The sequence below is a fragment of the Hemicordylus capensis genome, chromosome 1 (genome assembly GCF_027244095.1).
Source record: "Hemicordylus capensis ecotype Gifberg chromosome 1, rHemCap1.1.pri, whole genome shotgun sequence".
Lineage (NCBI taxonomy): Eukaryota > Metazoa > Chordata > Lepidosauria > Squamata > Cordylidae > Hemicordylus > Hemicordylus capensis.
Window position 1 is genome coordinate 410,981,910 of NC_069657.1, and position 27,021 is coordinate 411,008,930.

The following is a 27,021-nucleotide window of genomic DNA, read 5'->3' on the forward strand; positions in this document are numbered from 1 at the left end:
ATGGGCAGAAGTCATAGGTGTGTGCTTGGTGCAAGGAGCTCCTGGCTCTCTGGGAACAAGTTCGTTCCCTTGAGACCAAGGTGGCAGATCTGGAGAAGCTCAGAGAGACAGAGAGGCATGTAGATGAGACCTTCAGGGACATGATAGAGACATCCCACTCTGGGCTGATAGCTCCCCTGTTGTCAGGGAGAATGAAGGTCTCGGGCAAGGAGGACATCGGTCTGAGGAAGAGGGAAATGCTCCTTTAGAAGGGACCCCTTCCATGGATGATGAGCCCATATCCTCTTGCACAGGGGATATTCCTCTGGGGGGTGGGGGCCTCCTAGTAGTAGGTGATTTGATTATTAGAGGTATAGAGAGATGGGTTTGTGACCCGCGTGTTGACTGCACGGTGACTTGCCTGCCTGGTGCGAAGGTTGCGGACATCACACAGCGTCTAGATAGGCTCTTAGGCAGTGCTGGGGAGGAGACAGCTGTCGTGGTGCATGTTGGCACCAACGATATGGGGAAATGTAGTCGGGAGGTCCTGGAAGCCAAATTTAGGCTGATAGGTAGCGTATTGAAGTCCACAACCCACAAGGTAGCATTCTCAGAAATGCTACCTGTTCCACGCGCAGGTACAGTGAGACACGCAGAGCTGAGGGGTTTCAATGCGTGGATGAGACGTTGGTGCCGGGAGGAAGGGTTTAGATTTGTTAGGCACTGGGATACATTTTGGGGCAAGAAAGGTCTGTACAAAAGGGACAGGCTGCACTTGAACCAAGATGGAACCAGACTGCTGGCGCTTAAAATCAAAAAGGTTGCAGAGCAGCTTTTAAAATGAGGCCTGGGGAACAGCCGATGGGAGCTGGGCAGTATTCCGTTTGGCAAAAGCCATCTTTTAAAGTGCGAGGGTGCAAAGGATTCAGATAAAACGGAAGGGGACAGAGCAGTACCGCATAAAGAGCAGATGGGAGACTGTGCCAACTGATCAAAGAGTCAAAAGAAAGATAGTGTACATCAGGTGAGAGATTCAGCATATAGGTGCTTATATGCCAATGCCAGAAGCCTCCGAGCCAAGATGGGTGAGCTGGAGTGCTTGGTGGCTAACACAGAAATAGATATAGTGGGCATAACAGAAACATGGTGGAACAGTGAGAACCAGTGGGACACTGTTATCCCTGGATATAAACTCTATAGAAAGGACAGGGAGGGGCGCCTTGGAGGTGGAGTAGCACTGTATGTTAAAGAAGCCATAGAATCTAACAAGCTAGAAAACCTAGGTGGACTGGAGTCCTCCACAGAAACCCTGTGGGTGACAGTACAAGGCCTGAAAGGGAACGTGCTACTGGGGATGTGCTATTGCCTTCCTGATCAAAACGCTGACATTGACTGGGAGTTGCAGCAGGAAATCAGGGAGGCGTCAAGGAGAGGCAGGGCTGTAATCATAGGTGACTTCAATTACCCACACATAGACTGGGTAAATTCACAGTCAGGTCAGGACAAAGAGGTCAAATTTCTAGATACGCTGAATGACTGTGCCCTAGAACAGTTGGTCTTGGAACCAACCAGAGAAAAGGCAACCTTGGACTTAATTCTGAGTGGCACTCAGGTCCTGGTGCGTGATGTCAGTGTCATCGACCCTTTAGGGAACAGTGACCATAGTGCCATCAAATTCAGCATACACGTGGAGAGAGAATCACCAAGGAAGTCTAACACAGATATTTTGAATTTCAGAAGAGGAAACTTCTCTAAAATGATGAGTATGGTGAAAAGGAAGCTGAAACGGAAAATCAGGAGAGTCACTTCCCTCCAGAGTGCATGGAGTTTACTCAAAACCACAATACTAGAAGCCCAGTTAGATTGTATACCCAAAAAGAGGAAAGGTACCACTAAGTCCAGGAATATGCCAGCATGGGTACGGTCAAGGAAGCCATAAAAGGGAAGAAGACTTCCTTTTGAAATTGGAAGGCCTGTCCAAATGAAGAGAACAGAAAGGAACACAAACTCTGGCAAAAGAAATGCAAGGCAACAATAAGGGAGGCAAAAAGAGTTTGAGGAACATTTAGCTAAAAGCATCAAGGGGAATAACAAAAACTTCTTTAAATACATCAGAAGCAGGAAACCTGCCAGGGAGGCAGTTGGACCATGAGACAATGAGGGAGTGAAAGGGCTTATTAAGGAGGATATGGAGGTTGCAGAGAAGTTAAATGAGTTCTTTGCATCCGTCTTCACGGCAGAGGATACTGAGCATATACCTGTTCCTGAACCAGGCTTTTTGGGGATGGCGGCTAAAGAACTGATGTTCTAAACTGTCTGGAAAAACTGAAAACTAACAAATCACTAGGGCTGGATGGCATACATCCAAGAGTCCTCAAAGAACTCAAATGTGAAATTGCCCACCGCTAAAATATATAACTTATCCCTGCAATCAGGTTCTGTACCAGAGGACTGGAGAGTAGCAAATGTAACACCAATTTTCAAGACGGGATCCAGGGGTGATCCGGGAAATTACAGACCGGTTAGCTTAACATCCATTCCAGGCAAATTGATGGAAAGCATCCTCAAGCATCCTCAATTTACAAAATTGTAAAGCACATAGAAGAACAGGCCCTGCTGGGAGTGAACCAGCATGGGTTCCGCAAAAGTAAATCTTGCCTCACCAACCTTTTGGAGTTCTTTGAGAGTTTCAACAAGTGTGTGGATAAAGGTGATCCAGCCGACATCGTATACCTGGGCTTCCAAAAAGCTTTTGACAAAGTTCCTCATCAATGACTCCTGAGGAAACTTAGCAGTCATGGGATAAGGGGACAAGTACATGTGTGGATTGCTAACTGGTTGAAAGACAGGAAACAGAGGGTAGGTATAAATGGAGAGTTTTCACAATGGAGGGAAGTAAGAAGTGGGGTCCCTCAGGGATCTGTACTGGGTCCGGTGCTTTTTAATGTATTCATAAATGATCTAGAAGTAGGGGTAAGCAGCGAGGTGGCCAAATTTGCAGATGATACCAAACTCTTTCAGGTAGTGAAATCCATAACTGATTGTGAAGAGCTCCAAAAGGATCTCTCCAAACTAGGGGAGTGGGCGACAAAGTGGCAAATGCGGTTCAATGTTGGCAAGTGTAAAGTGATGCACATTGGGACGAAGAACCCCAACTTCAAGTATATGCTGATGGGATCTGAGCTGTCGGTGACTGACCAGGAGAGGGATCTTGGGGTCGTGGTGGACAGCTCGTTGAAAGTGTCGACTCAATGTGCAGCAGCTGTGAAAAAGGCTAATTCCATGCTAGTGATCATTAGGAAGGGGATTGAAAATAAAACGGCTAATATTATAATGCCCTTATACAAAACTATGGTGCGGCCATGCTTGGAGTACTGCGAACAATTCTGGTCACCACATCTTAAAAAGGACATTGTAGAACTGGAAAAGGTGTAGAAGAGGGCAACCAAGATGATCAAGGGCCTAGAGCACCTTTCTTATGAGGCTAGGCTACAACACCTGGGGATATTTAGTTTAGAAAAAAGACGACTGCGGGGAGACATGATAGAAGTCTATAAAATCATGCATGGGGTGGAGAAAGTGGATAGAGAGAAATTCTTCTCCCTCTCCCATAACACTAGAACCAGGGGTCATCTCATGAAACTGATTGCCAGGAAATCTAGGACCAGCAAATGGAAGTACTTTTTCACACAATGCATAATCCACTTGTGGAATTCTCTGCCACAAGATGTGGTAACAGCCAACAACCTGGATGGCTTTAAGAGGGGTTTGGATAATTTCATGGAGGAGAGGTCTATTGATGGCTACTAGGAGGGCTGTAGGCCACCTCCAGCCTTTGGGGTGGGGTGCCTCTGGGTACCAGATGCGGGCGAGTAACAGCAGGAGAGAGGGCATGCCCTCAACTCCTGCCTGTGGCTTCCAGCGGCATCTGGTGGGCCACTGTGCAAAATGGGATGCTGGACTAGATGGGCCTTGGGCCTGATCCAGCAGGGCTGTTCTTATGTTCTTATGGCAGATTCACACATAGTGTTGAACTGTCAGCACCCTGGGAATGCATGTAAGCCTTACTGCTGGTCTTGGGAAGGATATGCCAAGATTGAGCGTGTTGTACGAACCCACCAATCTTGACTTATCTACCCTACCTGACATTTGTCTCTCACTTCAAATCTTAGTTACAGATGTCAGGTTTCGTTCAAGTAAATAGATAAGTAAGTAGAAGTAAGTTCGTACAAGTAAGTAGAATATAACGAAATCGGTGGGTTCTTACGACATGCCCAATCTCGGCATATCCTAAACCGGAAGTAGGGCTCAAGCACATTCCCGGGGCTCTGGCAGCTCAGATGGACCTCAGCTTTGGCACTATATGTGAATCCGCCCAGAACGTAATAAACCCTTATATGGCTCTTGGACTCTCTGTTAGGAAGATACCAAGGAGACACTTTTTGTTGTGAATGCCAGAGCCAGATAAAGCATGACTTACCAGGGTAATTTCTGCAGCCACCCGCAGTGGATCCTCTTCTCCAGTTCCCATCCATCATGGTCAGGCTCCATTTCTTGTACCTGTCACTGGTCAGTGTGTCTGGAGTCAAGTTGCAGATCTCAAGGCGGGAGTAATGCCTCAGGAAATCACTGAATGACATCCTGTAGAGTAATGTCATCAGAAAAAGAAAAGTCCTGCTAAGGAAGGATAACTCAGACATGCTTCTTCCCATCACCCTCTCCATCCTCAATTAAACACTCCCCCTGGATCCACTCAGAAGCCCAGTGCGCAGGCACGGCGGCCTCCAAAATGGCCACCGTGCTTGAGGGGGAAGGACCAAACAGGCCGAAGAGCTGGTCGAACGGCTGGTTAGGGTGTCAAGGAGGCCAGTGGGGAGAGGGGGAACCCCCGCAGACCCCACCGACACCTAGAGGAAGTCCCCTGGTGGGGGTAAGCGATTAAAAGAATTTTTTAAAAAGTATAGAAGAAAAAAACATGCAAACCCTCAGTGGGGTTCGGGCCGAAGTCGGACCCAACAGGGGGTGGTTCGGTTTGACTCCAAACGGTCGAACCAAACCAGTTCGAAATTGAACAAATTCACCGTCAAACCTGTTTGCACACCACTATCTCAGATTGCTTTTAAAAAGACCCTTAGACACACCTGTATTCTCAGGCTTTTAATTAAAGCTAATTTTAAACTGTTTAATTGTTTTACTCTATGAAATTGTTTTAATTGTTTTTAATCTGTGAAAGTGTTTCAATTGTTTTTATATTCTATTTTAGACTATGCACACCACCTAGAGATACAGTACATATATCAGGCAGTATATAAATATGATAAACAAATAATAAATAAATAAATAAATATGCTATAGCTTGATAGTTGCAGGCACTTCAGTTCAATTATTAGGAGCGGGGTGCTTACCAAAATTCTCCATCTTCATGTCTCCTGGTTAATCGCTCTCTCACTTTAGGATCAACATTATTCCAACTTGGGCAGCTAAGAATACAAAGTCAGAGTTATCTGAAGTTTAAAGTTCATCCCTAAATCAATGGATGGATTCTGTAGAGTCTGCATTTGGTGTACCGCATAGCCTCCTGTATGTGTGGGTGCTACTGCATCTTCCTAATGGAATTGGGCAAAAGTGCACATTTGTGCAAATGCGGAAATTGTGCAAGAGAGTTCGATGATCACATAGACATGGAAATAATGTATGCATGTTTGCACAACTCTCTTGCACAATTTTGGCCTCTGTGCATTAGGAAGATGAAGCAGTGTCCACAGTGCTCTCAATATGCACAGAAGGCTGTGCGTTATGTCAGCCCATGTGATTATCTTTAGTTCAGAAAACCTTAGGAGCATGGTTCATCTGCAGCCAGGATTCAATCCTAGTTTTACATGACCTCCCTTAGCTTTACGTGCATGTACTCCCTGCTCCCCTTCACAGATGAAGGACAAAATATTTTTATGTCAATTCTTGCTTAAAACAAGCCAGAATCTGCAAGGATCTCCAAACTGGATGATCCTGGGTTATTCTAGCTAGAAGTTCCAAATAAAGCAAAATCTGAAGCTAGGTCCACCTTTAGAGACTGTTTTATTTGGAAACTTTCACTAGGACAGGGGTGCACAACTTTGGCCCTCTGGCTGTTTTTGGATGGCAGCTCTCCATTATCTCCAGTCACAGTGGCCAATAGCCAATATTGGTCACAGTGGCCAATAGTGCGGGATTATGGGAGCTGCAATCCAAAAATAGCTGGAGGGTCGAAGTTATGCCCCCCTAGAAAAAGCCAAGATTGCCCAGTTCAGATGTTGCTTGCTCTAAACCAGGATAAGAAGTAGAATCCTTCCTCTTCTCAATTGTGAAAGGGGTGGAGGTGGGGGTGGGGAGTGCACACGCCTGAGGCGAAAGGACATCATGTGAAGCCAGGATTCAGTCTGGGGTGCATGTGACATCTGAATGGTGATTCTGGATGTTGATAATCATCACCTCTTTCTGCATGGTGAAAATACAATTAAGACTGTCTTGATAAATAAGGCAACAATAATAAAATGGACTCTAATGCAGACATGTATAAAATGTTCTGCATTTGAAAGAATGGTGATGAGCTTTTGCTCTGCAGTTCAGGAAGAATACTGACAAACTGGAAAAGATAAGAAAAGAGCTACATGGATGATAAACGGACTTGAAGGCAAAACATATGAGAAAGATTTGAAGGAGCTGGGATATTCAGTATTAAAAAGAAAGAAGCTTAGAGAAGACATGATGTCAGAAGGAAGAAAATAAGTATTTGTTCACCCCCTTCTCCGAAAATACTAGGTACTGTCGTTTGAAATTACAAGCATATAGATTTAGGTCAAACGTTAGGAAACACTTCCTAACTGTCTCTTCAGTACAGCAATAGAACAGACTGTTTAGGAAGAATGTGGCAGGTTCTTCCTTGGAGGCCTTCAAGCAAAAATTAGAAATGCATATTAGGTTACTTTATAGGAGGGGGAAGGTATTCTACCCACATGGAGTGGGTTAGAAGCAGAGACACAACTACAGTTGTTAGAGTTGGGTTTGGCCTAGGGAATCCCAGTTCAATCCTCACTCCAGTCATTAAGCATAGTAGATAGCTACTGACAGGCTCCTATTTTTCTAATCTACCTCTCTAGATTGTTTAAAACACTGCTTTAAACTTAGGATCTACAACTGAATAGATAAAGAAAAAGACACCAAAAAGTGAAAGAAAACTGTGAAGGGTCTCAGATAAGGCAAACCAAGAATGAATCATAACATGAGGATGCTTTTTTAAAAAAAGCAAATGCTATTTTGCGTTATATTAGAAGACATTCTGAATCGTGCACTCAAGCAAGATTAACTGCCATAGTTTCCCAACAAGTATCTCTAAAATTAGTTGTTTTGTAAAGTGACCAGGGGTACTTTACACAGGAATTTTAGCACCTTTGGAGAATTAGACAGATTTCTCATGTGACACTGAAAGTGCTTTTGAGCCTCTCTGCTCCTGTTGATGAGCATGTGTGAAAGAGAGAAATGTAATGTTAACACACTCATATCAAATTATCAAGTCTACTGATGGCCATGCAGGAAAGTGAATTTATAACGACATTTCAACAATACCATTTTTTCTGCGTGTATCCCCTGTAAATAGATGCATTCTACTGGACATGTATTTTTAGTCCTTTCCTCATCTTGTTGGGTTTTTCTGTCATAGAGATGTACATATTTGGGAAATACTTTAAAAACATTTTAACCCCTCCATTCTGTACAAAATGTCTCTTTGGCCACTATTAACAGGCACCAGTGTTCCCTCTGAGGTGTGCCCGTGCAGACACATTTTTTGATGTCTGCTCAGTTAATTTTAGATCCCGTTCAGGTTTAAATCGGGAAGATCACGCTCTGAATCCATGGGCGCACACACTGCCTTGAGACTGCCGCCCAGAACAAAACTCATTCTGCAGCATGCAGATGAAAAAAATTAGAGAGAACACTGACAGGCATGCTGGTTTTCCAGGACTGTGATATTTTGGGCACACTGGGAAGACTAGAGAAGGCCTTGCTGATTTCAATGGCATGTTTTCCTTTTCTAAAGAGCATATATATATATATATATATATATATATATATATATATATATATATATATATATACACTTCAGTTCTGATGCATATATTAATACATTTAATTTAAAAAAACTGATGAGGCATTGGTGAAACTGATATGCTTTCCAACAGCCCTTTGTGGGGACAGGGGTTGAAGAAAATTGGCAGAAGTAACGTTAGCAAGTGTTACTATTTTCTATTTTCTCTAGCCTTGTCAGGTGAAGGAAATGGAGGCAGATAATGGAGAAAGCAGAACTACAGACTACCGCCAACCACGTCATAATGGAGACTGAGTCTAGTTGCAAGACAGTATGGGACAGTAAACAGGAAAGGCAACTCTAGAAGGGTTTTCTCCTACACTAACTGAGTGTGGTGGCATTTCAAATGGGAAATGAACAGCTTGTGAATGGTGGCAATGTGCATTAACTGAAATAACACAAGACTCCCAAGCGCCTGAGAAATCAACTTGAAAATGCATGTGTAATTTAGGCACTGCAGTTGCCAGAATGCCTTCAAGGAAACCGTGCCAGCTACAATATGTTAAGATTGTCAATTCATGATGCAAAACATAATGCCAGATGTCACGCTGGTGTTGTGTAGTAAATATACAGCTCTGACCTCCAGATTCAAAACTCACTTATCATTCCATTTTCCAGTCCATTCTACTTGTCCCCAGGGGTTTCGAATTCTGATCAATTTCTGCATGCTACCTCGGAAATTCACCTAGTGACATTAGAAGGGGGAAAAAATCAAGTTACCATTTGATCCAGCTAGTAACCTGAAAAAGAAACAGAGTACTTTTAACCCATTTATTTCTTGTCTGCTTTGTTACATTTGTGTACATTTTCAACGGACTATGCTGAGCTTTTGTATTCTTTGCATCTAGATTTGTATTGGTGCAGAATTTGGTGCACTCTGGTGCAGAATTTCCTATCAGATCAGCAAATTATGCAAAAAGCAACTTTTTTCAAATGTGCCATAGATATTGAGAATAAAATCAGCCCATCTTTCCTTTGGTCATTTGAATCAGCCCTGGCCTAGGAAAAGATGACTTTCTTATTTGTAACCCTTTTACCCAAAACATCATGCTTGTGTTTTTCAGGAAGTCTCTCCACTGCGTTTAGCTATCTAGTGTTCTCTACTTCTCAAACATAAAGAAGGAATTTATCTCTACACGAAAGGGGTAAATTATATATTTGAGTCACCGCTGAACCATGGAAGGTATCTAATCTCTAAATCAGTGAGTTTTCTATTAAGAGAGAATTGGAAAGCTGATATATTTCTCTAAGTTATGATTTCTGCAGAGTGATGAGAATTTCTAGGATAAAAAGGCCCAAATGCAGATTCACTCTCTGGGAAGGACTGCACTACATTGGTCCTCCTGCAAATGTTGGGCTACAACCAGAAGCTTGTCCCAACAAGCCAGGGGGGCAGTGTTCCCTCTAAGGCGTGCGCATGTGTGAGTGCTCACATGTTTTTTGATGTCCGCTCAGTTAATTTTAGATCCCCGCTCAGGTTGAATCAGGAAGGCTCCACTCTGAATGCATGTGCACACACATTGCCTTGATACTGCTGCCCAGAACAAAACTCATTCCGCACACAAATGAAAAAAATTAGAGAGAACACTGCAGGAGAGGGGGGTGTCAAACAAGGCACAGCTTCCTCTGGCAGCCTCAGTTGTATCTCTCTCTCCTGCTTCTGTGTTAATGAGAGCTGAGCTGTCTGCAGGCTTGCCATTCGTAAGGTAGAGCTGCGCAGGCTGCTTGACCAGTCCACACAGCTCTACCTGACAAATGGCCAGCCTGCAGGCAGTGTGGCTCTCATTAACACCAGAATGGGGCCCGGATGGCAAAGAGAGGCATCTTTGTATGTAGTTCAGAAACTTCAGTTAGTTCAAAATGCGGCAGCCGTTTTGGTATCTGGAGTATCCCGGAGAAACCACTTTATGCCTGTTCTTAAAAGATGCACTGGCTGCTGATCTGTTTCCAGGCAAAGTACAAAGTGCTGGTTATTACCTTTAAAGCCTTGAATGGCTTAGGTCCGGGTTACCTCAGAGAGCACCTTTCTCTACAAGATTCCCACTGCTCATTAAGATCATTAGGAGGGGTCCATCTTCAGATGCCACCAGTTCATCTGGTGGTGACCTGGGACCGGGCCTTCTCAGTTGTTGCCCCTAGGTTGTGGAATGTGCTCCCCATGGATACAGAAGAATTATCTTCCTAGGAGGCCTTCAGGAGAACCTTAAAGACCCATCTGTTTAGGCTGGCTTTTAATGATATCTAGTTCCAATTTTAATCCGGTTTAATTTTTTTAATTTTAATTGTTTTATTATTTGTTTTTTAGTTTAATGTAAACTGCCATGAGCCACTTTAGGAAGGGCGGTATATAAATTGAATGAATGAATGCATGATTAAATTAAACAAGGGCTGACGGGAACCAGAGGCAGCCTCTTTTGGACACCCCCCCCCTCATTAGGACAAATCACTACTGACTACAACTCCCATCATCCCTGACTGTTGCCACTGTGGTGGTAGTCCAAGAATAGCTGGAGAGTTGAAGTTGTACAGCTCTGCGCTGGGCAGTTTCTAAGTATGATTGAGAAAACACTGAATAAAGTACTAATGTTCCTTGAGCATATCTTTCATATAAAGCCCTTTATAATCAATTTTGTGTTGATGTTTGATGCTTTTTCTTTGCTATATGTTTTGTAACACTTTATTAGAAATCATATAAGTAAATTAGGATCCTAACATAAACTTTCTTTCACATTTTTACTTTTAATGGTCAATACAATACCCGGGTGAGCATGAATTCGTGAAGTGGTTTATTCTCTAGATAGAGAGTTTCATACTTGCTGGCTGGGTTAACAGCTTAAGGCTGGTCTAAATGCGAAAATTATGAGGTCATTCACATGACCACAAGGATGTCACATGACCCACATAAGTGGCATGACAGAGAGCCAAGCACTCATCAGTGGTGGAGAGGAAGCCAGAATGCCAGATATCCCACAATGCATTGTTCAAGCAGTATGATGCACTGGGAAACCTCTGTGCTGCCTGACTGCTCCTTCCCCCTGGCTTTATGATTAGGATAGCTGCCGGCAACCCAGGAGCAGCGGCCAATAGAAGCCTCACACAACCATGGAGTGAGGTAGGAGGCAAACACTTGTCCTCTTACCTCACTTTGTACCTGGGTAGCAGAGCAGGGCTACCTGACTCTGGGGCAGCTGGGTTGGGAGGCCTCCTGGTGGTGAAGCCAAAACCTGGGTTAATTCTCTCTTTCCCCGGTAGCTTGTGTTGTGGGAATGACCTCCATGTCTTAAGTGCCCTTCACAAACACACAGACAGAGGGACTGTTTTCCTGTGGTGCAGTCCCATTTTGCTGGGGAAGATGTGTGAATATTCCAGCCACGTGGCTGTAGCCAACTGCAAGGGTCTTTCCCATCCAAAAAGAATGCTAGGTATGTGAACTAGACAAAACAGAAAGTCTACAGTGCTGTGTATGGAAATGTCCTCTATATGAAGTATGGAGAAACAAACAACTTGATTTGTTAATTAAACAATTAAGCATGTGGCTTACAAAAAACAAAAACAAAAACACCATTCTAGTAGTTAAGTGGCAGTTCATAATTTGGATTATGCCCACTGGGAATGTTTGCTTTATTATTTCAATGATTACTGGGGGGAATCATTACTGGGGGGATACATTAAACAGTCCCAGCTAGTTCTTCTTTTCTATGTGCAAATTTTATGCAGTAGGTCTTCTCTTGTGTATTTTACTTTTCCATGTGTGGAAAATGGTGCAACCAAGCAGATGTCTGTTAATTCCCCAAGCACCTCCTTCCTGGAGGGATTTTCCCTCTCATTTTCAGTTTAGGGCTATGACGGGGTGGAGCTGTAACTGAGCACACAGGTTCAAAGAACCCACAGCCCCTTGCCTCCAGGGCCTCCTGGCTCACTTTTAGGGCCATCAGCTTGCCTCTCCTCTTGTGCCCAGTACTGAGGCTGAGAATATTTCACTTAGCCAGCAGCAAACATAGTTGTCGCCGGTATATGGAAAGCAGCGCAGGATGGAAGCGCCCAATCCAGCATCCCATGGGGAGGCTGCTCCCGTCCCCAACCGCACAGTTGATCTCCGCACATGCACAGAGGCCATTTGAGGGGTTAGCGCACTGCTGTACCAACCCTTCAGATGGCCTCTGCACTTGCATGGAGATCAAGTAAGCAGCGGGGGGTGGGTGAGCCTCCCCTCGAGATGCTGGGTTGGGCGCCTCTGCCCAGCGTTGCATTCCAGATACTGGCAGCACCTAAGTTTGTTGCCAGTGAAATATTCCCACCCTCACTCCCCCCACCGCCTGCCGAGTGGCGCTTTTGAAGACAAGGAGCATGCTGCCAGGGTAGGAAGTGTGCTGCCATAGGGGGGCACCTGCTAGACCATGGGCTGCCTATGACCTTGCTACACCACTGGGTAGGGTTGCCAACTGTCCCTTATTATGCGGGTCATCCCTCATTTCAGGGATGAAATGTTGGTCCCTATAGGGACAGCATTTGCCCAGCATTTTGGTTGAAAAGTGATATAACTTGAATATGTTCTAAATAATAACAATGCTGACATTTTTCAATAGCAATAACATATACGTCATTGATACTCAGGGTCTTGATTACCACTGCAGACACCTCCTGCCCCCCTCCCCACCCACCCCAAACCTCTGCCACTCATTCTGGCATTGAAATGTTGGCAACCCTACCATTGGGCTATGTTCACATATCTGGAAATATTGTTGAGAATTTATCACAAGAAAGGACTTGTGCTTCCATGTATATGCCTACAGTACATATAAAGATGTGCCTCATCACCATCTGTGAGTGGCTTTAAGATCCGATTTGGTGAGATACAAAGGAGATTACACGGGGACCTAGGCTCAACCTTCTGCTCAAAAAAAGCCTTTCTGCTCAGAACAAACAAACAAAAGACCTCGTAAAAGCAAAGTTACTCTCTCCCAGCCTCAGACCGCTACTACAGGTTTTTGTGCAGATGAATAGAAGAAATGCATTGCATAAGCCTCTAGTCATTATATGCTTGATAGTGGTTACTGGTATACCAGAAAAGGTCAGTGGTAGTCCTTGATTAGAGACATGGAACAAAAGAACCTCTTGGAACATCCTGGAGAGTTTTCAGAGGCAGAATTTAGTTCCGTTTTATTTATTTCTCAATCAGAGCAGCATGCTCCCTCTTGACTGTTTGTACTGGGACTTGCCAAAGCCAAAACATCTAAGGCCAGCTGCAATCAAAAGCCTTCCAACTGCTCATTATCCTGCCCAGGCTTGATATAGCTTGCCAGAGACTCCGTTTTGGACATTTTAATCAGAAGGGCAGGGATCCTTCCAGTGTAATTATTCTGGGCCGTTTCCAAAGCCCGTTGAAGTGAAAAGAGATCCCTGGGTTTATAAATTCTCTTCTTCCCTGTCTCATCCTGGCATCACTGTAATCCTTCATGGCCCAGATAAACCCTTTCCAATGAGTGTGATCTCCCATTCTCAACAGGCAGTTGAGATACAGGTGGGGAACAGTACATTTCAGACCCTGGATAGAAATTATTGTTTACAGTGGGGCTGCTGCGCTTCAAGAACTACCAGCAGCTACAACCAGAACCCTGGTCATTTTGCTTTTTCTTTAATTGTATGTACGCGGCTTTGAGAGGCCTTGGCCTGAAAGTATTAAAAATATATATGAAATTATGAGAAATAACAGAGCCCCCCAGTGACATTCCAAAGAGGCACAACTTAAAAAGAGGTCTATCACTCATCTGCTGTTTGTGAGGATGGGCCTGAATTGTAAACAGGTGCCCAAAGCTAACCGTGCTTTTGTCCCCTCTACTGATTATGGTCCAGCTTGCTTCTTGAAGCCACCTGAATTCTTACTGAATGCAGTTGTTGCCTTACAAGTATCATCACTGAAGAGCACCTCCTGCATTCTGCTGCCATGTGCTTCTCCCTCAGTGACTTGGGATACCTGATTACTTTAGGGACTGCCCTCCTCCCTATGTTGCTTCCCAAATGCTTTGTCCTGCATCTGAGGTCCTGCTTTAGATTCTGCCACTAGCTAAAGTACTAGAGAGATGGGCCTTATTGGTTGTGGTGCCAACTTTGTAGAAGGTCTTTCCTACAGAGGCCTGGCTGGTCCCCACACTATGTGCTTTCAGTCACCAAGTGAAGATGTGCCTTCTCAGAATGGTTTGCTTGTTTTCGTTTTCCTTGGGTGCTATGTGGGAGTTTTGGTTTTCCCCTTTTTTGATCTCTTGATGTTTTTATGGTTTTGTGTCTGCTGTTGTTGTTTTTTTGTTGTTGCATATGCTGCTGTTTTATTGTGTTATGTTTTTTTTAATCTTCTCAGCATATACGCGAGGAGAAAATCACCAAGGAAGTCTAACACACACTTTGAACTTCAGAAGAGGAAACTTCTCTAAAATGAGGAGTTTGGTGAAAAAACAGAAAGGGAAAATCAAGAGTCATTTTGCTCCAGAATGAATGAAGTTTATTTAAAACCACAACAATAGAAGCCCAGTTAGAATGTATACCAAAAAGGAGGAAAGGTACCCCACCAAGTCCAGAGGATGCCAACGTGGCTAGCAAGTAAAATCAAGGAAGCTATTAAGAGGGAGAAGAATTTCTTCAGAAATTGGAAGGCCTGTCCAAATAAACAGAACAGAAAGGAACACAAATGCTGGAAAAAGAAATACAAGAAGGCAGTATTGGAGGCGAAAAGAGAGTTTGAGGAACATTTAGCTAAAAGCATCAAGGGGAATAACAAAAAACTTCAGAAGCGGGAAACTTGCCAGGGAGGCGGTTAGTCCTTTAGATGATGAGCGAGTGAAAGAGATTATTAAGGAGGATATGGAGATTGCAGAGAAGCTAAATGAGTTCTTTGCATCTGTCTTCATGGAAAAGGATACTGAGCATATTCTTGAGCCTGAACTGAGCTTCTCAGGGACAGAGGCTAAAGAAATGAGTCAGACAGAGGTGACAAGAGATGATGACCTAAACTGTCTTGGAAAAATAAAAAAATTAACAAATTGTCAGGGCCAGATGGCATACACCCGAGAGTCTCAAAGAGCTCAAATGTGAAATTGCCAACCTCCTTGCAAAAATATGTAACGTCTCCCTACAATCACAAGCTCTGTACCGGAGGAAAAGGAAAGTAGTCAATGTGAAACTATAAGTAGCCAATGTAACCCTTTCAAAAAGGAATCTGGGAAATTACAGACTGGTTAGCTTAATGTCTGTGCCAGGCAAATTGATTGAAAGCATTCTCAAAGATAAAATTGTCAAGCATACAGAAGAACAGGCCCTGCTGAAGGAGAACCAGCATGGATTTTGCAAAGGTAAATCTTGCCTCACCAACCTTTTGGAGTTCTTTGAGAGTGTAAACAGCTGTGTGGATAAAGGAGATCCAGTTGACATAGTATACTTGGACTTTCAAAAAGCTTTCCACAAAATTTTTCATCAAAGACTATTGAGAAAACTCAGTAGTCATGGGATAAGGGGACAGGTTCATGTGTGGCTTGGTAACTGGTTGAAGGAAAGGAAATATAGGGTTGGAATAAATGGAGAGTTTTCACAATGGAGGGAAGAAAGAAGTGGGGTCCCCCAAGGATTTGTACTGGGAGATCTAGAAGTTGGGCGTAAGCAGCAAGTTGGCCAGATTTGCAGATGACACTAAACTATTTGGGGTAGTGAAATCCAAAATAGATTATGAGGAGCTCCAAAAGGATCTCTCCAAACTTGTGAAGTGGACAACAAAATGGAAAATACAACTCAATGTTAGCAAGTGTAAACTGATGTATACTGGGGCAAAAAACCCCATATTCACAGATACGCTGATGTGGTCTGAGCTGTCAGTGACCGGCCAGGAAAGAGATCTTGGGGTCATAGAGGACAGCTCATTGAAACTATCAACACAATATGTGGCAGCTGTGAAAAAGGCCAATTCCATGCCTGGAATAATTAGGAAGGGGATTGAAAATAAAACTGCTAATATCATAATGCTTTTATAAAAATCTATGGTGTGGCTACATTTGGAGTACTGTGTACAGTTCTGGTCACCATATCTCAAAAAGGATATTATAGATGATCAGGGGCCTAGAGCACCTTGCTTAGGAGGTAAGGCTACAACACCTTTGACTTCTTAGATTAGAAAAATATGACCGAGGGGCAATGTGATAGAGGTCTATAAAATTATGCATGGTACAGAGACAGTGAAAACTTTCTCCCTCTCGCATAACACTAGAACCAAGGGTCATCCCAAGAAACTGACTGCCAAGAAAAAGGGCCTCCGAACCGGTTCGTGCACATCTGAGAGCAGCTGAGCAGATTTCTGAATTCAACCCTTCCTTGTGCATTTTTTTACTGAAAAGGAAGCCCATTGAACTAAATCATTTACTTCTGTGCAATCTCACTTGCTTACTACGAGGCAATGGGCAGGGAGAGAGAACAGTCACTTACTTAAAACCAATTGAACTGAATCATGTTTCATTTACTTCTGGGCGATCCCACAGCCCTCACTGGAGGAGCACTCCCCTCTCTCTCCTCAGCCTCTTCCCTATTTATTTATTTCTCTGGAGGCACGCTGCCGTCATCCTCCCTCCTCAAGAGAAGGCCTGGCAGGAGGGAAGCAGCAAGGGCAACAGTGGAGAGGAGAAAGGCGTCCCACCACCACTGCAAGGCTCCCTGCCCTAGCAAGGCTCTGCCTGGGCCACTGACTGAGGAAGAGTGATGGAGGCAGCGGCTGCTGCTGCTACGGCTGCCCCCAGCAGCCCCAGCAGGGGAGCTAAGGAGTCACTGGCTGCCACCGCCATTCAAGAGAGGGCCCACCCAGGCACGCCAGTTCCTTTCTTCCCCCCTTCCAGGCTTGCTACAGGATTCCCTTTTGCTCCCTACATTTAAAAAAAAAAGTATATATTTTTTAAAAAAAATATCCCTGTAATCATTTGCACAAGAATGCAACGATGAAAGGTTTTGTTTTGGAATGGCGCTTCCCCCGGTGGCAGATTAGCGGAAGGCAGTTGAGAAATTTATAGACAGACAGACAGACAGATAGATAGATAGATAGATAGTCACGTCATACACACCCCACGACTCCATTGGCCCAAATGGAGCAGGAGAAGGGGTCCATATTCTCATTGAAATGCATTTCAATGAGAATATGGACAATCCTGCCTGGAAAATACGTTGCAGCGGATGGAAAATATGAATGGCCACCAGCTTACAACGAAGCACTAAACAACCCTTTACTCTCGATTTGAAACCGTTGCACTCGTTTGCAACACATTAACCGTTGCAAATCTTGTAGTCCGGAAATCACCCAGGGGAACAACATCAGGAGAGAGGGTATGCCCTCAGCTCTTGCCTGTGGGCTTCCCAGAAGCATCTGGTGGGCCACTGTGTGAAACAGGATGTCGGACTAGATAGGCCTTGGGCCTGATCTAGCAGGGCTGTTCTTATGTTATGTTCTTATCTGGTTTTTAAATTGTGTTTAGATTTTTGTTTGTACTCTAGTTTGGTCACTGTTGCTAGAGTGGGGTACTGTGTTTTAAAAACACAAACATTCATAAAAGATATTATATAGCCATAACATTACAGAAACATTCTACAAGCGCAGGTGATGAGAAACCTACAAGTTCTCCATTATCTGAGTCACATATGAATACAGTGGATATTTATACTTAAAGTGGTGATTCTCTTATATTTAGCAGGGGGAGAGCAACCCCAGAACAGCATCCCTCCAGTGGCTTTTGCTGGTATCTCTCTTATGTTTCCTTTTAGATTGTGAGCCCTTTGGGGACAGGAGACCATCTTATTTATGTATTATTCATTTTTCTATGTAAACCACTATGAGAACTTGGGCTGATGAGTAGTATATAAATATCCATTGTCGTCGTCATCGTCGTAGTAGTAATATTTTGCCCAAAGTTTTAATTACTTAAATATATACTTCTACCTCACCGATTTACTCCAAGCTGAGATTAGTCAGTGCTCAGACCAGTGCTGGCACTTCTGATCTTCCAAGGCTGCTGCACACATGAAATGCTACAGTGCAGTTAAGTAACTTCTTAAAACAGCATGTGGACACTTGCACAGTGTATTTCCATTGGAAACAACTGAAACAGCACTGCACAAGTGTCCACATGCTTTTAACATGTTGGCCAGTGATCTTCAGGGTTTATTGCATTTTCTTGCCAAATATACACTGTTGTGGTTTGGTAGCACACCAGGTGACTACATGCACTTACTGCACTGTGCATGCACAAGGGGAAAAGCAATGTGGGGAATCAGGGGCAATTGCAGCTCACCACAACATGATTTTTGCAATGAAATAAATGCTTGTAGCTGGAACATAGAAAGCTGCCATATACCGAGTCAGACCATTGGTCCATCTAGCTCAGTATTACCTACACAGACAGGCAGCAGCTTCTCCAAGGTTGCAGGCACGGGTCTCTCTCAGCCCTATCTTGGAGATGCTGCTAGGGAGGGAACTTGGAACCTAGATGCTCTTCCCAGAGCGGCTCCATCCCCTGAGGGGAATATCTTGCAGTGCTCACACTTCTAGTCTTCCATTCATATACAACCAGGGCAGACCCTGCTTAGCTAAGGGGACAAGTCATGCTTGCTACCACAAGACCAGCTCTCCTCTTCATATGTGATAGGGTTCCCTGGAAAAGCACATGTTAAACACACAATGGGTTGTACTGCAGCCTGTACTAAGCATTGAATGTTCCTTAGAACAGAAGTCTACAGGTGAAACTCGGAAAATTAGAATATCGTGCAAAAGTCCATTAATTTCAGTAATGCAAATTAAAAGCTGAAACTGATATATGAGACAGACGCATTACATGCAAAGTGAGATAAGTCAAGCCTTAATTTGTTATAATTGTGATGATCATGGCATACAGCTCATGAAAACCCCAAATCCACAATCTCAGAAAATTAGAATATTACATGGAACCCAGAAGACAAGGATTGAAGAATAGAACAATATCAGACCTCTAAAAAGTATACAGTGTACTGTGCTTGATTGGCCAGCAAACTCACCTGACCTGACCCCATAGAGAATCTATGGGGCATTGCCAAGAGAAGGATGAGAGACATGAGACCAAACAATGCAGAATTGCTGAAGGCCGCTAATGAAGCATCCTGGTCTTCCATAACACCTCATCAGTGCCACAGGCTGATAGCATCCATGCCACGCCGCATTGAGGCAGTAATTGCTGCAAAAGGGGCCCAAACCAAGTACTGAATACATATGCATGCTTATACTTTTCAGAGGTCTGATATTGTTCTATTCTTCAATCCTTGTCTTATTGGTTCCATGTAATATTCTAATTTTCTGAGATTGTGGATTTGGGGTTTTCATGAGCTGTATGCCATGATCATCACAATTATAACAAATTAAGGCTTGACTTATCTCGCTTTGCATGTAATGCGTCTGTCTCATATATCAGTTTCACCTTTTAATTTGCATTACTGAAATTAATGGACTTTTGCACGATATTCTAATTTTCCGAGTTTCACCTGTAGAGTGTTGATAAGGCTACACGCTGCGATTTATTGTTGTGAGGCAGCACAGACACAAGAGGGCAGCACACACAAACATTTCATATAATATTCCCACAGACAAAAGAGCAGTACGATGCATAGGTAATTTTACTGGCCAGCACAACGCACAGTTTTCAGCCAGCATTACCAGGGCTAATGCACTGGTAAATAGGTCGCCCCTGGCAGTTTTGTGCAAGAGCACTGTGGCACAACTGCTTAAAATAGTGGAAGTAGTGCTGCAGCAGCACTGATCTTGAGGACTTGTACAACAGTGCTCTTGTGCAAGACCACCAGGGCGGCTTTACATAGGAACATAGGAAGCTGCTATATACTGAGTCAGACCATAGGTCCATCTAGCTCAGTACTGTCTACCCAGACTGGCAGCGGCTTCTCCAAGGTTGCAGGCAGGAATCTCTCTCAGCCCTATCTTGGAGATGTTGCCAGGGAGGGAACTTGAAACCTTCTGCTCTTCCCAGAGCGGCTCCATCCCCTGAAGGGAATATCTTACAGTGCTCACACATCAAGTCTCCCATTCATATGCAACCAGGGCAGACCCTGCTTAGCTAAAGGGACCAGTCATGCTTGCTACCACAAGACCAGCTCTCCTCTGTGGCCTTTTACAAGTGCAGCAGCCCTAGAGCACTCACAACACTGATGGAAGACCACACATCATATCAGCTACTGGTTTGCCATGAGATTATATCCTTAGTGCATTACATTCTTCCCTTTCCCAAAATGGAGAACTTACCTCCTCTGCGCCTGTTACAGAGTATGCGTGTCCTTTGACCAGCTTTTGTGTGGTGACAGCCTCGGTCTCTGCAGCACTTGTGATCTGCAAACACAAAGCAATCCAGTCATATATACCCTCTAGTGAGCTCAAAAAGGCAGCAGTCTCTGGAGCTAAGTTGGGAGATGCAGTCTCCAATTCAGTAATGCAAAAAAAGTAAAGTAGCTTTTTGGAATAGACCAACCCTTCTTGGTGCAGATGTGTGCATGTATACTTTTGAATTACACAGAATTCTTCATCAAGGTGGCAGATCCAACTACTGATACTAGTTAGCTAGTCATATAAGTGAATGGAATCCAGCATCCTCACCCCAAGCTGCTAGCAGCTCATTGAGATTTGCTAGGGCAGTGGTTTTCTACCATGTCCTGAAGAATCCTGTGATTCCCTGGAAGCTTATCAACCACTACCACATTTCCCATGCATTGTCTAGCTGCAGGGGAGTGTTGGGGCTATTCTAGGGTGCACACTCAGTTTACCCAAGGCAACAGCAAGACCCCAAAGGCCTGGGAGGCACCTTGTCTGGTGCACTTTACAGCAGGGTTTCCCAACCTGTGGCACTCCAGACGTTGCTAAAGTACAACTCCCATCATTCCAAGCTACAATTTACAGAGGCTGGGGGTGATGGGAATTGTAGTTCAGCAACATCTGGAGTACCACAGGTTGGGAATACCTGCTTTAGGGTGTGACCCTATATTCTCTGCAGCATACCAAGGTCCTATGGCAGGCAAGGTGATGTATGGAGGTGTTTCCAGGAGACAGAAAGCTTGAAAACTGATTAATTCCCATCAGTTGAGTACATGACCAGCAGCCTTATACTCCATGAAAACAGCACAATTTTGAAGGCGATATACAGTACAGTGTTATTGTTGGCATGTTGATTGCAGAATGTGCAAGAGGTATAAGTGGGTCAGGTAATAATGCTAAATTGAGACCACAAACACAAATCCAAATACACTAGTTACTTGGGAGTAAATCCTCTTGAACACAGTGGGACTTAGTTCAGAGTAAATCTACTTAAAGTACTGTGGGAAAGATGCGTTCCCATTTGTCTATCACAGGTTTCCATGGTGGGGTGGGAAGGTGCATGTCTGAATATGCCCAGTGAATGTATCCATGGGACCCACAAGTCACCCAGCTTCCTTCCAAACATTGTGGTGTTTGCTATGGAAACAAACAGTGGACCAATGGGAATGCACTCATCTGTCATATAACATGCGACATGCCTTTTGGATTAATGTTTCTCTCACTGATCAACCATCTTCTAAGCTTCAGTGAGCTCCAAGAGCTCAGCCTTGTGTGTCTGTCTCTCTCTAGTTTCTGAATGGGGAAAGAATGGACATTGGTTCAATCAAAACAAAAGGCTAAACTTCAACCAGTGGCATGATGGGAACGTAGAAATACATAGAATCTGGACCATCTTTTCAGGCCCAGCGAAAGTCCCCACATCAGTGCCTGAAGGGGCATAACAAGCTGCTCCCTGAACTCTCATGGCACATGCAGTACACTGGTGTGCAATCTCCCCTCCCCACCCCCCTCCTCTGTGGCACACAGACTGTGCCACACACCAATTCCCCCTGATCTCCCTCCACATACACAAGAGGACACACATGGGCCCAGGTCATGTGTAATACGGAACCACGGATCCAATCAATGTTGGGGAGAGCAGTCTCTCTGCAGTCAGCCAGACTGCAGAGAGGTGGGGGAGCTGGCTGTATGGGCTTCCTTCTTCACAGAAGGACAGCCTGCACAGCCAATCAGACCAGAGGGAGGGAGGAGCTTCCTCCCTCAGCTCTGGCTCCAAGGGGCCCAAATGGCGGTGCCAGTGTTCATATGCAATACTACGAACTAGAGAGAGGGTGTTTGCGGTGGCAAAACTCCACACTGACCGAAGGTTCAGAAAGGAGTTTGGTGAGGGAAACTGCAGTTCGCTTTCCCCTTGCAAACTCTATTTCCCACTGTTCATACATTCAGGTTTGGGAACTGGAGGTGAAAGGACCTGCAGTTTCCTGTTACTTATGAACTGGGCCATGGTGCGTGTCAGTCCCCCCCACTCTGATCTTTCCTCACCCCGCCCCAAGTGCTCACCCTTCCTCTCCCAACCAATGTCCCTTTACTTGGCAGGTGCCGCAAACACCATTCCTTTGCTGTGCACTCACCTTGCCCCTTGTCAGGCAGGGTGTCCTCAAAGAGCCCTGGTGGGGTGCAGGGCCTGGGACAAGGCAGCTATTGCAGGGCCCCCTTCTAGTTAATTTTAATGGCAGCAACAAGAGCAGGGCCCAGGCGGTCACCCTGCTTGCCCTGTCCTAATGACAGCCCCGCCCTGCCTATTCAAAAGGTAGAAGGTGGGAGAGGGAATGGCGGCAGGGGGGATCCAACTTCCTGCTTAGCGCACCACTCTACTCCTCTACACTGCCTGCTGCTCTGTTCCTCCACTCTACTCCTCCACACTGCCTGCTGCTCTGTTCCTCCACTCTACTCCTCCACACTGCCTGCTGCTCTGTGACTCCACACTACTCCTCCACACTGCCTGCTGCTCTGTTCCTCCACACTGCCTGCTGCTCTGTCCCTCCACTCTACTCCTCCACACTGCCTGCTGCTCTGTTCCTCCACTCTACTCCTCCACACTGCCTGCTGCTCTGTTCCTCCACTCTACTCCTCCACACTGCCTGCTGCTCTGTTCCTCCACACTACTCCTCCACACTGCCTGCTGCTCTGTTCCTCCACACTACTCCTCCACACTGCCTGCTGCTCTGTTCCTCCACACTGCCTGCTGCTCAGTTCCTCCACTCTACTCCTCCACACTGCCTGCTGCTCTTTTCCTCCACTCTACTCCTCCACACTGCCTGCTGCTCTGTTCCTCCACTCTACTCCTCCACACTGCCTGCTGCTCTGTTCCTCCACTCTACTCCTCCACACTGCCTGCTGCTCTGTTCCTCCACTCTACTCCTCCACACTGCCTGCTGCTCTTTTCCTCCACACTCCTCCTCCACACTGCCTGCTGCTCTGTTCCTCCACACTACTCCTCCACACTGCCTGCTGCTCTGTTCCTCCACTCTACTCCTCCACACTGCCTGCTGCTCTGTTCCTCCACACTGCCTGCTGCTCAGTTCCTCCACTCTACTCCTCCACACTGCCTGCTGCTCTGTTCCTCCACACTACTCCTCCACACTGCCTGCTGCTCTGTTCCTCCACACTGCCTGCTGCTCAGTTCCTCCACTCTACTCCTCCACACTGCCTGCTGCTCTGTTCCTCCACTCTACTCCTCCACACTGCCTGCTGCTCTGTTCCTCCACTCTACACCTCCACACTGCCTGCTGCTCAGTTCCTCCACACTACTCCTCCACACTGCCTGCTGCTCTTTTCCTCCACTCTACACCTCCACACTGCCTGCTGCTCTGTTCCTCCACACTCCTCCTCCACACTGCCTGCTGCTCTGTTCCTCCACACTACTCCTCCACACTGCCTGCTGCTCTGTTCCTCCACTCTACTCCTCCACACTGCCTGCTGCTCTGTTCCTCCACTCTACTCCTCCACACTGCCTGCTGCTCTGTTTTCCCACTCTACTCCTCCACACTGCCTGCTGCTCTGTTCCTCCACTCTACTCCTCCACACTGCCTGCTGCTCTGTTCCTCCACTCTGCTCCTCCACACTGCCTGCTGCTCTGTTCCTCCACACTGCCTGCTGCTCTGTTCCTCCACACTGCCTGCTGCTCTTTTCCTCCACTCTACACCTCCACACTGCCTGCTGCTCTGTTCCTCCACACTACTCCTCCACACTGCCTGCTGCTCTATTCCTCCACACTACTCCTCCACACTGCCTGCTGCTCTGTTCCTCCACACTCCTCCTCCACACTGCCTGCTGCTCTGTTCCTCCACTCTACACCTCCACACTGCCTGCTGCTCTGTTCCTCCACTCTATACCTCCCCACTGCCTGCTGCTCTGTTCCTCCACTCTACTCCTCCACACTGCCTGCTGCTCTGTTCCCTGCCCTCTCCTTTTCACAAAAGCAGCGCAGGATGAGCAGGAAGAGGAATAATGGATGTGGCACCAACATCAGGTGGTGCAGGCAGTGAGATGGAGGCAGCACCCATCCCCTCACACCTCATTAGTGGCCTGGCCCAACATATTGTTTCACAGAATGACCCTTAGCTGGTAGGATTTTAATAGCAAAGGAAGGAGGCAAAAGCTGTTGCTTCAGATTTTATGTGTGATAAGCCATGATTATTTACATTCACCAACACAGTCCCCGTCTGCACCCAACAACTTCCCTTGTGTTGTTTCTTTAAAAAAAACCCAAACCCTTTGATATCACAGGGAATCTCACTCTTTTCCCCTAGACAGAGATCTACCTTACATTTTGGTGTTTTAGTGCAGAACTGGAAACAAGAGCAGCTGTTTGTTCCTGCCCCCAAACATATGAAGCTGCCTTATACTGAATCAGAGCACCGATTCATCTAGCTCAGGATTGTCTACAGTGGCTGGCAGTGGTTCTCTAGTGTTTCAGAGAAGGGTATTTCTCAGTCCTAACTGGAAATACCAGGGACTAAACCTAGGGCCTTTTGCGTGCAAAACATGGATTCTGTCTCTGAGCTATGGATGCTCTGTGGGGTAGGGATAGTTTGTTACAGAGCTGGTATCCATGTGGACTGTGCCATCCTCAGCAATCCCACTGTTTCCTACAGGAACGCTGCATGAACTACTAGGTGGCCCATACAGAGACAGCATAACCAGATTGCGGGTCTGAAGTCATAGACCCGGAATCACAATCTGATGGGAACATAGATCTGCCCTTAGACGCAAGAAATTTTATTGTGAGGCTGAGAATGAGGAGAAGCCACCCAATGACACAGCAGGGAAATGACTTGATTAGCAAACCAGAGGTTGCCGGCTCGAATCCCCGCTGGTATGTTTCCCAGACTACGGGAAACACCTATATCAGGCAGCAGCAATATAGGAAGATGCTGAAAGGAATCATCTCATACTACACGGGAGATGGCAATGGTAAACCCCTCCTGTATTATACCAAAGAAAACAACAGGGCTCTGTGGTTGCCAGGAGTCAACACCGACTCAACGGCATACTTTACCTTTACCTGAAAACCAGTGGCAGCCCATGAACGCGCCGCGCGGGGACGGGACAACGCACCTTTAAGGGTAAATGAATTCTGTGCTTTCTTCTGCAGCCGCCGCATCTGAACACTGTTCAGAGAAGCGGCGTGCCACCCAGCAGCCCCTGCGGCGGGGAATCACCTCCACTCACCTGGCCGCTGGCAGGGGCTCAGCTCCGTGTAAGCAAGGTGAGTGGCAGCTGCGGAGGTAAGCACAGAATTCATTTACTCTTAATGGTGCCTCCCGCCGCCCCCCCCCCCTCCAGCAGCGCATTCATGGGCCGTCACTGCTGAAAACGAGAAACCCCAAGGGGGCAGAAATCGCTGGGCAAACCTGCTAGGGAATCAGCTTGTATCTCTTTTCTAACTGTGGTCTTTGCCCTGGTTTGTATTACTTTGATTTGGAAGTGTTTGTGTTGTGCTGTGAAGTGAAGTGAATTTTAAACAAATGCCACCCCCATGAGCAGAATAAAATTGACATCCACATTCCCTAGAGAATTTGTTGCAGTCTGCTGCTGTACTGATAATACTTCGCTGGTACTTTGTGTCTTCCAAATAAGTTTTATCTATTCAAGATTTGCATTCTTGGCCTTAAGTTCCTGGCCCGAGGGCTTTCCCTTTCACTGACATATTTCTTCCAAAACACTTTATTTTATCTTAAAACGAATGGATTATTTTCAATCCCCTTTAAACTGCTGCTGAAGCTCCTTCCTGGAATTTTCATCTTTTGTTTACCAGAATGGCACATCAAGCCCTTGGCCATCTGCATACTTTGTTAAAATCCATTTTGGAAAGGGACCAGTTTATCAATCTAGCCTGAAATACATGCAACATCTAGGATCAATTTCTACAGCAATCATAAGGCAAGGGGACTTTTGCACCACTCCTATTTAGACACCTGTTATTTACCATGTTTATCTGTGGATTAACAGAGCTTAATGTAAATCAAACCAGAAACTGCAAAGTTGGAGGGGCTGAGTGCTGGCCTCCGACAAGGGAGACTCAGGTTCATTGATGGGGAGAAACTATATGTGATGGCAGCAGACCTGTGGTTCTCAACACAGATCAGCCTTAGTCACGTATAAAACCAAAGGTGGGGGATACGTTTTAAAAACAGACAAGGCAGGGGGTACTGAACCCTCCCGTTTTCCATTTATGCTCTGTCCCCTGGTTAGGCTCCCATACTGGAAGCGAGAAAAACTGTTGGGTGGGGGGAGGATCTAGCACCTTCCACTCATGTGTATATTTATATAGTGCTTTTGAACAAAAAGGTTTTCCATAGCAGAAAGAAAAGGGAAGATGGTTTCAGGTCCAAAAGGACTCACAATCAGAAAAGAAACACAAAGGAGACACCAGCAAAATGGAAGAGATGCTTTGCTGAGATGAACAGTTGCTGTCTCCCAGTTGCTAAACATAACAGTGTCAGCACTTTAAAATGCACCTCTTTGTTCATTTAGCAGGGGGAAATTTGCT

At 45.5% G+C, this 27,021-nt stretch overlaps 1 protein-coding gene across 1 annotated transcript in view; it reads right to left on the reverse strand.

Moving 5' to 3' along the window:
* LOC128350261 (calpain-2 catalytic subunit) overlaps positions 1-27,021 on the reverse strand; it is a 74,792-nt gene that overhangs the window by 24,135 nt on the left and 23,636 nt on the right. Inside the window, exons 6-9 of the mRNA XM_053308275.1 lie at positions 20,403-20,486; positions 8,701-8,786; positions 5,385-5,459; positions 4,460-4,620 (exon numbers count right to left, since the gene is read on the reverse strand). Coding sequence (XP_053164250.1) covers positions 4,460-4,620; positions 5,385-5,459; positions 8,701-8,786; positions 20,403-20,486 — 406 coding nt within the window. The remainder of the gene's footprint in view (positions 1-4,459; positions 4,621-5,384; positions 5,460-8,700; positions 8,787-20,402; positions 20,487-27,021) is intronic.